Raw genomic sequence first — 11,891 nt, 5'->3', positions numbered from 1 at the left:
TCTGTGGCTTTGGAGCCTGTCCTAGAACTAGCTCTGTAGACCAGGCTGGTCTCGAACTCACAGAGATCCGCCTGTCTCTGCCTCCCGAGTGCTGGGATTAAAGGCGATAACTTCTTGATTTTATGTATATAGATGTGCACCATATGTGGGCAGTGCTTTGTGAGGCCAGAAGAGGGCATCAGATCCCCTGAAACTGGAGGTACATATGGTTGTGAGCTGCCATGTGGGTGCAGAGAATCCAACTCCAGTGCTCTTAACCACCGAGCCCCCTCTCTAGCCAATTTTTTGTTTACCATTCCTAAAACAGATATCATTCACAGTGACACTTCTAGATTCTTCAGCCTGGCCAGGAGGCCCACACCTATAATCCCCGCACTAGGGAGGCTCAGGAGTTCAAGATTATCCTTGCCCAACTTGTGCTCCCTGAGATGCTGTCTCTAAATAAATAAATAAATAAATAAATAGTCAGCGAGGTGGCTCAATTGATAAAGGCACTTGCCACCAAGCATAACATCCTGAATTCAATCCTATCGATTCCCATGACAGGAGAAAACTAAGTCCCTCAAGTTGTGCTCTGACTTATACACATGTGCCCACACACATGCACACATAAAATAAAAGCTTCAGGACAGCCATAATGAGTCCTTGGGCCTATACCAGGGGCACTTTGTCCTCTGATCTCGTAGTATGTCTTCTATCTACTAATCCAAAGTGTGTGACGGCATCGTTCAGTTTATATTTTCCCTTCCTGTGACGCATATGGGAGAAGGGTGATGAAAATAAAGTCCATTTGGTTTTTATGTTGTGTTTTTATTTTCTCCCTTCAAATACTTGGAAATTCAGACCTTTGTCAACAGAATGTGGCCATGCCATTGGCACTGCCTTGGAAAATGTTGCACCACACACCTCTGAGTTCTTTCCAGTGGCCAGAAATCCTAACAACTGCATTGTCACAGAATTAGAGCTGTGTCCCTGTCAGTTTGAGAGGTAGACGAGCACATAGCTAGTAACTTGCTGAGCCTGCGTGCCATCTGACCCCGTGATCACAAGGGTTACTTTTTTCCCCTGGCACCTCATAGATTAGTTACTGTGCTCACCACTGGCAGAAATGGGAGGAGTCGTTTACTTTTTGATTCACGGTTTGGGGAGTAGGCAGAGGGGGGTTTCAGCCACAGGTGGAACGCTGAGTTAGACTGGGTCTGGAGCTGTGCTTTAGCCCTCAAAGACCCCTCAGTAACCTCCCCAGACAGCACCACCAAGTGGGAACCAAGTGTTCAAATACGCAAGCCTGTAGATGACAGTTGACGGATAAAGCCCTGGGCTAGAGGGCCAAAGAGACTTGTGGTTTGGAGATTCTGTCAACACTAATGTCTGTCTCTGCCTGCCCTAGGGAAGCTTCCCGCAGGATCCACCTGTTCAGATGTACACATGGCTCTGTGTGCTGTGAACCTCGCCGAGTGTGCTGAGGAGAAGATCCCACCAAGCACACTTATTGAGATCCATCTGACAGCCGCCATGGGGCTCAAGACCCGATGTGGAGGCAAGCTGGGCTTTTTGGCTGTGAGTATCCTGTGATTCCTGTATTAGTTTCTTTCTCCATCACTGTGGTAAAGCAACCTAAAGAAAGGATTTATTTTAGGAAGGGTGTGGTCCATGGTAGGGAGGAGGAATCAGGGATAAACCAGAGCAGGACCAGCCTACAACCCTCAAAGTTACCATTATATCTCTGTATCTGCTAAGTAGGCCCCATGTTCAAAGTTCCACCACTTCAAAAACAGTGCCACCAGCTGAGGACCAAGTATTCAGACAGTCTGTGGGCGATATTTCATCTTCAAGCTGTAATGTTTCTGCTGAGCACCTTCCCAGCCTGGAGCTAAAAGGCAGTATGTGATGCACCACTCCGGGGTTGGTTTTCACTTGCTCTTCCACTAATACTTAGAGCAATGAAGAAAACGCATCAAGATGTTCCCCTTGCTGGGGTTTTCAGGCATAAAGCCTTCTGGGGACATTCTGGTGCACTAAAGTAAAAGTTTCAGTTCGTAGGCGTAGTCCCCTGTATGTGGGATTTTTGTTTTCCATCTCTTGTCTCTTTAGTTCACCCAAAAACTATTGGGTGGCACCTTGTGTTGCTCTTGGTACCATAAACCCAGAAATAAAAGCCAGGAGCCCTCTGCAAAGAGCTCGGGGTCAGGTGCAAGGTGGGACTGAAGTTAGGAGGCACGGCCCACTTGCCTGGCAAGGTGCCAGCTTGGTGTTCCCAGCTGGTGGATTCCCAACCCCTGTTATCAGCTAGTCTGTGTAGCATCTGCTGACCTCAGCCTTTCTCTTGCTCTAGCAGAGACGGGTGCATTTTACTCAGCGCTTTACTTTGCATAGATAACTGAATGCATTAGATATGTGGAAAATGGAATTGTCTTATCTCAGCTTGTTGCCAGTCGGTAATGAGGTGATATGCTGAGAACAAACCAAGAACGTGCTGTGTGGTAACACGATTCATTGCTTCAAGTGGACCATTGTAGCTTACAGGACAGAACTCACGGAAACTCTCCACTGTCTTTATGACCATAAATGAGACATCCTTTGGTTGATTTATTCAGCAAATCCTACCTAACTCCTGTTCTGGACCAGGTACTCCCTGAGGGGATAGTACACAAAGCAAACGATCTGACAGCAGACCCACAAGGGTTCAGGCTTTCAGAAAAACACTCTGGGCTTCCTCATACTAAATCTCTAGTGACATCTCTAGTGACAGTGCTTCTGATGTTGCCCAATTTGCATAATCAATAAGGTCAGGAAGAAGAGTGATGGGTGGCTAGAATGACGACCCCTTTCTGTTTACTCCCATCTGGAGCAGCTAGATTAAGAGATGCAGACGGTAATGTAAGCATTGCATTGTGGATCAGATGGAAAGAGATCCTGGTAGTCAGGAGCCAAGAAATACTGAGTGTTACAGCTGGGTGAAAGAGTGTTCTGGCAGTTGGGAGCTAGGGAATGGCACAGGTCACAGTAAATGTAGCAGCTTATAGCCCTGCTCTAGGGAAAGGTTTCCCCAATGTAGCAGCTCTGCTACAGCAGGAGAGAGCTTTCCCCACGAAGTAGTAGTTAAGTAGTTAGCACTCGGCTCAGGAGTTCCTGAGTGTGTAGCAACTCTGTTCTGCTCAGCTCTCTCCACCCCCTACCCCCCCTCCCCAATCTGTGGCTTCCCTGGCGAAAGTATTATGCTACTAGGGGAAGGCTCCCCCAGCGAATGTGTTACAATCTCACCCTGCTTGGCTCCAGCAACCGACAAAAGGTCTTCATCCAAACCTCATTCAAGATTTGTTGGGAGGGAAGAATTCAGGAGAGTGGCTGCCTCTGCCAGGGTGGAAGAAAAGCAGCTGGAAACTGCTTCTTAGGGGCGGGGTTTTTCCAGGGAGAAGAGGGATTGGTAAACTCAGGAATTGGTTAGTTTAGCTGGTCAGGGGCAGTGATGGCTGATTTTAGAGCCACTGTGCTTCTTTCACTGTCCTTGTTAAACTTTTTGGCTCCAGTTTTGAGGCCAGGGCTTATTTCTTTCACTGACTGATTCTAGGGCCAAAGTGTGTTTCTTTGGCATTGGTTTCAGAGTCAGGGTGGATTTCTTTGTTTCTGGCTGGGTTCAGGACTAAAGCATTTCTTTCACTGGCTCAGCTCTTGGAGCCAGGGTGTTTCTTTCACCAACTCTGGTTTCAGGACCAGGGTGGGTTTCTTTGGCTGGCCCTTTTTCCCTACAGGTAGACACTTTGATTTTGGTAATTAGATTTAGTTAGCAAATGAGCCAGGCATTGGAAGCAAACAGAGGGCTCACCTCTGAAAATAGTTTAGACCAGAAGTTCCCAAACTTTCTGTCTGTGGCACTAACGTTTTTATGGTCAGTCAGTAATGGCAGTTTGGTTTTGTTTGTTCAGTGGTTAGTAGTTCCAATACCCTAAAAGTATTTATGTCTTAACAGCTTTGTGTAAAAAGAGCATATGTGCAATTGAAAGAAGAGATGATGTCTTTATTTTTTTATATATTTTCGAGACAGATATTTAAGATTTATTTTTATGTGTCTGGGTGTTTTGTCTGCATATATGTCTATGCACCACGTTACATGCCTGTGAGCCACTGTGTGGATCCTTGGAAAGAACATTCAGTGCTCTTAGCTACTGAGTCATCTCCAGTCCCTTGCCTCAGTTCCTTCCTTCCTTCCTTCTTCCTTCCTCCCTCCCTTCCTGCCCTTCCTTTCTTCTTTTCTTTCTTTCCTTCTTTCATTCATTCATTCCTTCTTTCTTTCTCTCTCCCCCTCTCTTTCTTTCCTTTCAATTTATAGTCTCTATCTACCCCTGACCTTGAACTCAATACATAGATGAGACTGAAGTCAAAGTCACAGAAATTTGATTGCCTCTGCCTCCTGGGTGCTGGGAATAAATGTGTGTGCCACCACACTCAGCTTGCCTTCACTTCTTAAGTATGGCTATTACAGACATGTTCCACCACATCTTAGAGTCAGACTCAACACCATTCCCTGTTCCCTGCTGATTTTCACATACTAATTGCTTTTTAGAACAAGATAAGACAAACAAAACCAATAGCTTCCTAAAAGTCATCTGTGCAAAATATATGATGTCATTTAAAGGAAGGTAGTGTGGTCTGGCTTTTCCAGTGCAAATCTGGCTTTTCCACCCTGATCTAGTATTTTACATAATGTCCACATGATATTGAATATTCGTGTTTTCATTAGAAATTTTATATCTTGGCTCCCTAACACGTGATGTGGCACTTAGGGTACTTGACACACAGTTTGTGAACTGTGATGGGGGAGTGGAGTTGGGCCTGGTCCAGGAGTACTGGAAAGCTCTCAAGGTCTAAGCTACCCTGGGCTCCTGCCTGGCTTCTCACAGCAGGCAATTAGCAGATGAGCTATAGGAGAGGCTTCTGTGCTGCAGCTCTGGAGAGGTCTCCTGTCTATAAAATTTACAGGGAAAGTGGTTTTTTAATTAGGAACAGTATAATTGGGCTTATAAAGCTGAGAAAATTAAAAGAACAATAAAAATTATTTTCCCTTTTAGAAGCCAAGTTGTACTGTCTATCCTGGATTTATATTTCTTATTAGTTCAAACTACTAAACTCAGGTCTCCCCCAACCCTCCCATGGAGATTTGTTATTAGCTAGTACTTCTTTCTCTTGTTTATTTGGTTTTTGGTTTTTTGAGACAGGGTTTCTCTGAAACAGTCCCAGCTGTACTAGAACTCGCTCTGTAGACCAGGCTGGCCTCAACTCACAGAGCTCTGCCTGCCTCTGCCTCCCAAAGTGCTGAGATTAAAGACCTGTGCCACAGCTGCCTGTAACTCCAGCTCAGGAGACTCCAACACCCTCTTCTGGCCTCTGTGGGCACTACACTCATGTGCACAAACACAAATAAAATCTTTTAAAAATTCTTAATGTCCTGCCAGACATAGTGGTACACGCCTTTAATCCCAGAACTCAGGAGGCAGGGACAGATGGATCTCTATGAATTCAATGCCAGCTAGAGCTACAAAGCGAGATTCTGTTAAAAATAAAAAATGATATCCTACAGCATGATTTCAATATTTGGTTTTTTTTTTAAGTTCAGCTTTGAAATTTATTTTTATTTAATAGTTTTCTAAACGATTTCTATAGATTCTTCTTGCCAACTGACCTGACAGACTCTTTGTGCTTCTCCCTGTTACATTTGGATCCCTAAGAACCTTTTTCATTTTCTTTTGGGACAGCTGCCTTACCTTGTTGACTAGCTCTTTGACCTGGAGAGTCAATTGTTGCTCAATTGTTGGAAGGTTCTGGGATGTAAGAGGCCCCAGAATTACACAGGCGCGCACGCGCGCGCACACACACACACACACACACACACACACAGAGCTTTTGTTGTCCCGCAGTGATAGTTATTAGTTCAGCTTCAATGAGCACTTTGAAGGTCTCAGCAGGTCACAGAGTTCTGCTCTGTTTGCTCTCACATTACCTTGTTGTCCAAGCTGGAAAGTAAGTAAGAGACTGTGTTACTGTCTGTCTGAATCTAAATGAAGTGCTCTCCTGGTCCCATAAACTGCCATGAAAATGTCAGTCAGTGTCTGTAGAGCAGTTTAACCAGGCAGCTGTCCCCATGCTCCCCTTCGGAATCTCCCCATTGCATCCTGGAGTGGCTGTGCTATTTCTGACTCTGGCATTCAAGTTTTTTGAAGCTGTTACATTAGCTGATTGCTGCTTAAAGTCTATTAAAGGTCAGAACCATCAGACTACCAGACCATGAGATGGATGCCCTCATTGTGCCTGAGCGGAAAGGGGAGGTTCCCAGACCAGCAGCCCCTGAGTGAGCTCCATGTATGCTTCTTCTTCCCATCCACCTCTGCTCAGCTCCCTGTTCAGATTGAGTCATTTTATAGATCAGAAACCATGAGTTTTAGAGTAGAAATTTTATCACTCAGTAAATGACAGAGCTCAGGGTCAGGATTGGAGGAAAGTTTCTAAAAACAACAAACAGCCTTGTCCTTGAGTGTGCTTTACACTGGGTCCTGCAGTGTTTTCCCAGCTAGGGCACTGGTGGTTTGTATTCCCAGAAGATGCTTTCAACATCTATTTGAGACACAGTCACTCTGTAACCTCCTGACTGACCTGGAACTCACAGAGATCCTTCTGCCTCTGCATCCCTAGTCCTAGGATTTAAGAAAGGTGTGCACCACCATACTCGGGTCAACGTCCCTTTCTTATGAAACTAGCCTAGATGTCTATCAACAGATACTGATAGGATAATGATAGCGTGTACACACACACACACACACACACACACACACACCTGTAATGGAGTTATTCAGCTATGAAGGAAAACTGAGTCATGAAATTTGTAGGAAAATTGATATGGCGTTTATATTCAACAAAAATTATTCTATTAAGCAAAGTAGCATGGCTTCAGAGAGGTGAGTCCCACGTTCTTGTTCATCTCCTAATGGGGGGGGTGAAACTAGAAAAGAGACTGGGCAAGCAGTGTTCGCTAGAACATACAGAAACAGGGAGGCTACCAGAAGTGGACAGGTGTTGGGGGGGGGCAGAAACTGAGGAGAATCTACATGCTCTGTTTGAAAATGCCTTAATGAAAGCTGATCCTTTGTATGTTAATTTGAGGCTGGAGAGGCAGCCCAGTGGCTAAGAGTACTTTCTGTTCTTGCAAGTACTGGTTAAAGGCCAAGTCTCTGGTTTCCAGCACCCATACCTGGTCTCACAAGCACCAGTAGCTTCAGTTTCCTCTTCTGGTCTTAGGTATACACACGTGGGTGCACATACTTATCACCTTAGGTTTGCTAGGGGAAAAGAAGCCCCTGTTTGGTTTTACCTCTCAGCTTGGGGCTCATGCAGCTAAGGCATAAGATTCTTTGTAGAGGGTTTTCAGAGTCACACACTGGCACACAAACATGAAATGGTCCTTGGCAAGGCTCCTGCTGCCTGGCGTGATACTGAAAGCTGCTCTGGGTGTGCACAGACTTTTCACATGCAGCTAAAAGCTGACGAACTAGTTGAGCAACACAGTTTACCTAGAAACATTCTAAAGGACATGCAGTTTAAATCACCTGAGAAGTCCCATGGTTGAGGGGCTGCTTGGCTAGGCACTCGCAGGGTCACAGATAAAGTTAGAGACTTCGGAGGCCCCTTCCTACGTGAGCATCTGTTGAAAACTAGCATGTGAAAGAGAAGTAGACTCTGGAAGGTTCAGACAGGCTCAGCTGGACAGGATGTAGCAGGAACCCTGCTGCATGTACCTTGGCCCTGCTCCCTGGTGACAGGTTCCCCAGAACCAACTTTGCTGCTTTCTCATTTCCATGAGGGGATCGTTTCTAGGGGTTCGTGCAGAGCTTGTCATCTGTTGACCCCCTTTCCCCAGCATTTCCTTCTGGTGACTGCACAGTAGCTGCCGCCAGCATTCTGCTACCTTGTGTCACTCCTAGTCCTTTTTTCCACAGAGCTACTTCCTTAATCGTGCCCAGAGTCTGTGTGGCCCAGAGCACAGCACTGTCCCTGACTCCCTGCGCTGGCTCTGCCACCCCTTGGGTCAGAAGTTTTTCATGGAGCGAAGCTGGTCAGTCAAGTCAGCAGCCAAGGAGAGTCTGTACTGCGCCCAGAGGAACCCAGGTGAGCGCTGTCTCCACCGCTCAGAGCTGGGGACAAGGGAGACAAGAGACCCAGGTGTCTCCATCTTAATCAGTGTTCTTCCCTGTCTTTTTTTTTTTCCACAAATGATTGGGTCTCATAAAGGTTAAGTAAGTTTCCTGAGGTCAAGCCTCCTCAGAGCCTGTCTGTAACTTAGTTCGGCTCACAGCTCTGCTGTGTGGGGCAGTCAACACCTGTGGTCACTACATAGTAGGGCCACACATGGTAAATTGTGATTAAGACTAGCTGTATTCTTAACCCCTGTCTGAACTCTGGGAAGATGGAAAAGGTGTGGGATTTGCTGTTCCCTGGCCTCGGGGCCTTCTGGTCCCATTGGGGAAGCAAACAGACATATATGGAGCAGCCAGGGAACAATAGGCGGCAGGCAGTCATCAGGGCTCCGAATGGTGACAGGGACAGGGCTCCAGGCATCAGAAGGAGAGGCAGGCTTTCTGTCCCTGGCATGTGACAATGATTGGAGTTGACTGGCCCAGTCTTAGAGTGCAGAGGCTGGCAGGGTAGACTCACACAGGGAACAGTCGCCTTGTGTTGTTCTTAGAGAGGCTGTGAGACAAGGAACCATACTCTGTGAGTACAGAATGGATGCCAAACAGGGTTTTTTTTTGGGGGGGGGAGCTTTTTTTTTAATAACTGTTATGCAGTATAAGGATTATATTTGACACCAAAAGTCAAAGAATAAAAAAATGAAAGGAAAAGTAACCTCAAGTCTTCTGGCAGCCTTGTCACAGGGTAGAACTGGGACTATCTCAGGTCTTCTAGCCACCTTGTCACAAGGTAGAGCTCTATAGATCTGCACTCCCAGAACTAAGTTTTGTCACAGAGAAAATGTCCAAAAACATTCCCCCTCCTCTCAACCGCATCAGGCTGGTGATGCTATGCAGGCCTACTGGTAAAGAGACTTGTCAGCCATTACAAGTTTGCAGTGCCCTTTACCAGTCAGCTTAGTCACAGCATAGCTAGCATGGGTTCTGCAGTAGAGAGAAGTGGGCTCTTATAGTCAGGAGCGCTGCAGAGCCCCTGCCACCCTTTCCTTGGCTAGCAGTTGTCACAGAAACAAAAGGCCTCTGAGATGTGGTGTTCACCTTTTTAGTTTCTTACCAAGTAAGACCCGTTTAACCCTTCTTTCTGTTCAGCTGACCCCATTGCCCAGGTCCACCAGGCTTTCTGCAAAAACCTTCTGGAAAAAGCCGTGGAGTCCTTGGTGAAACCTCAGACTAAGAAGAAGGCAAGCGACCAGGAGGATGAGAACTGGTAAAGTCCCCAGTCTCCTCGGGCAGCATTCCTAGACCAAAACTGTCAGCCAGGAAATGGAGCTCTGATTTAAATCCCACAATGTCCTTTTTCACCTTTTACATCCTTTTTCCAATGGGGGCGGTTGTCAGAGCAGGTTAGAAATTGGATGAATTCGCTTTGCTTTTGGGGACAGAGAGCAGTGAAGTGTTGAGAGAGACAGGCGTGAGATACGGAGAGCTCACCAGGCAGGCCCGTCTGGCCCAGAGTGCTTGGAGACCCAGCTCTGTGTGAACATGCGGTCTTTAAATTCTTATATAGTTACTGAACATGGCCTTTCTTTCACAGATGAAGACCTGGTAAACAGAAAGTTATTAAAGTTACTCACACAAGGCCTGGGCTCTGAGGGAGGGGCAGTTCTACCTATGCAGTAGGACATTTCTGGAAGAGTGTGGCATTAGTATCTAGTCTGGAGGAAGAGGAGTCAAGGGTGTCCACTATAGAAGGATACTGGCCCTCAAAGTAGATGGTCCTGGTAGACAGAAAAATATCAGTGCTGCCTAGAGATGCTTGACAGAGGCTGGCATGCCAAGCATGTATATGGTATGCATGGGCAGAACTGGGTGATTCTAGGGTGGTGGGGAAAAGGAGCCACAAAGGGCTATTCAGTCTTGGCACTGGATCTGTAACGACCAAGCTTAGAGATGTAAGAATGTATGTGTTATGTAAGACCATACATAAGTATGGTCTTTCTGTATGTTATACACATGAGACCCTTTCTTTTCTTTTTAGTGAATTTTCCAGTGCCCTAGAGTATTTGAAATTACTTCATTCTTTTGTGGATTCTGTGGGGTTTGTGACCCCACCATTCTCCAGCAGTTCTGTGCTCAAGTCAGCCCTTGGTGAGTATCTGTGGGTGGCTCTGTCCAGCCCTCTGCCCATCTGATGTGGACCCAGAGTGAGTGAGGAACATGTCCTGAAGCCTCCTCCCTGGTCCTTGGTTCTTATCTTTGTTCTCTAGGCTGCCCAGCCCAGTTATCCCTCATGGGCAGCATTCTTTGAGCAGAAAATAATGGAACAGTGAGTGGTGGAGTACCCCACTGGGGCCCTGGCCAGGTAGTTCATGTCAGGACTTTTTTCAGATGCACAGGACAGGAACAAGAGTGAGTACCTGGGGCTGCTGGGTTTTTACCCTAACCACAGAAGCCCCTGGAGCTGGGTCTAATGCTTCTGGCTGTGAAGACTCTTGTCTGTGCATCTGTGCCACCCAGCTCCCCCACTGCCTCAGGTGCACTCTCTCCTGCTGACTACAGAGCTGAGATTTCTCTCTCTAAACTGCCATCTGAATGACAGCACATCAGCTGCCACTTCTCAGCTTCTAAAGCACCTGAGGGTAGGGGTTGCCAAGCTACCCTCTGCCCGCTCTTCTTCCGAGGGAGAGAAGTGTGGGCTCTGTTGACTTCTGAGTTGAGAAGAGTACGTGTTCTTGCTTTTTTTTCTGTCACTGACTGCCCCTCACTGGTCTTGTGAGATTTGTGGTAACAGAGTTTTACAATTGAGAACCTGGGGCTCATAGAAGGAAAACTGTAGCAGTGTAAGCAGAGAATGGATCTGCTGCTATACCTCTTTAAGACCAGTCCCTAGCTGGGCGGTGGTGGCGCACGCCTTTAATCCCAGCACTCGGGAGGCAGAGGCAGGCGGATCTCTGTGAGTTCGAGACCAGCCTGGTCTACAAGAGCTAGTTCCAGGACAGGCTCCAAAACCACAGAGAAACCCTGTCTCGAAAAACCAAAAAAAAAAAAAAAAAAAAAAAAGGACCAGTCCCTATTAGACCTTACCTTACATTTACACTTAAGAACAAGCTGAGCCAGGAATGGTGGTGCATGCCTGTAATTCCAGCCCTTGGGAGACAGAAGCAGATAAATCTCTGAGATTTTGAGGCTAGCCTGGTCTGCAGAGTGAGTTCCTCTGTTCAGATACCTTGCCTTGAACTAAACAAACAGAATAACAAGCTAGATGAGAATGGAGAGGTAGCTCAGCCCTTGCTGCTCTTCCAGAGGACCCTGGTTTGGTTCTCCTCACCAATATTAGCTTACAGCTACCTGTAACTTCAGCTCCCAGGAGACGCAGTACCCGCTTCTGGATTCTAGGTACCTGTACTAATATGCATACACACCCACATACACATAATCTAAAAAGAGAATAGATGTTTAAAAGCAAACCAACAAAACATTAACACGTTATCGCACATCTGTAATCCCACACTGAGACACTGAAGCAGGAGGATCACCACAAATTCAAAGTTAGTTGCATGCTGAGATCCTGTTTCAAAAAACAAAACTGGCCAGGCATGGTAGAACATACCTTTAAATCTTAATACTTGGGAGACAGAGGCAGATATATCTCTATGTTTGAGGCTACTCTGTTCTTCAATGTGAGTTCCAAGCCAACTAGGGCTACATAGT

General features: G+C 46.4%; 1 protein-coding gene across 2 annotated transcripts in view; it reads left to right on the top strand.

Annotated features, from left to right (window-relative positions):
- Positions 1-11,891, top strand: part of Srebf2 (sterol regulatory element binding transcription factor 2) — a 57,262-nt gene that overhangs the window by 36,029 nt on the left and 9,342 nt on the right. For both annotated transcript variants that reach the window (XM_026782394.1, XM_005354470.2), the window contains exons 11-14: positions 1,391-1,560; positions 7,989-8,157; positions 9,330-9,447; positions 10,219-10,328. In XM_026782394.1, the coding sequence (XP_026638195.1) occupies positions 1,391-1,560; positions 7,989-8,157; positions 9,330-9,447; positions 10,219-10,328 (567 nt within the window). The remainder of the gene's footprint in view (positions 1-1,390; positions 1,561-7,988; positions 8,158-9,329; positions 9,448-10,218; positions 10,329-11,891) is intronic.

This window comes from Microtus ochrogaster, chromosome 15 (genome assembly GCF_000317375.1).
Source record: "Microtus ochrogaster isolate Prairie Vole_2 chromosome 15, MicOch1.0, whole genome shotgun sequence".
Taxonomy (NCBI): Eukaryota; Metazoa; Chordata; class Mammalia; order Rodentia; family Cricetidae; genus Microtus; species Microtus ochrogaster.
The sequence above is the reverse complement of the archived record's forward strand: the minus strand, read 5'-3'. Positions and strand labels throughout refer to the sequence as shown.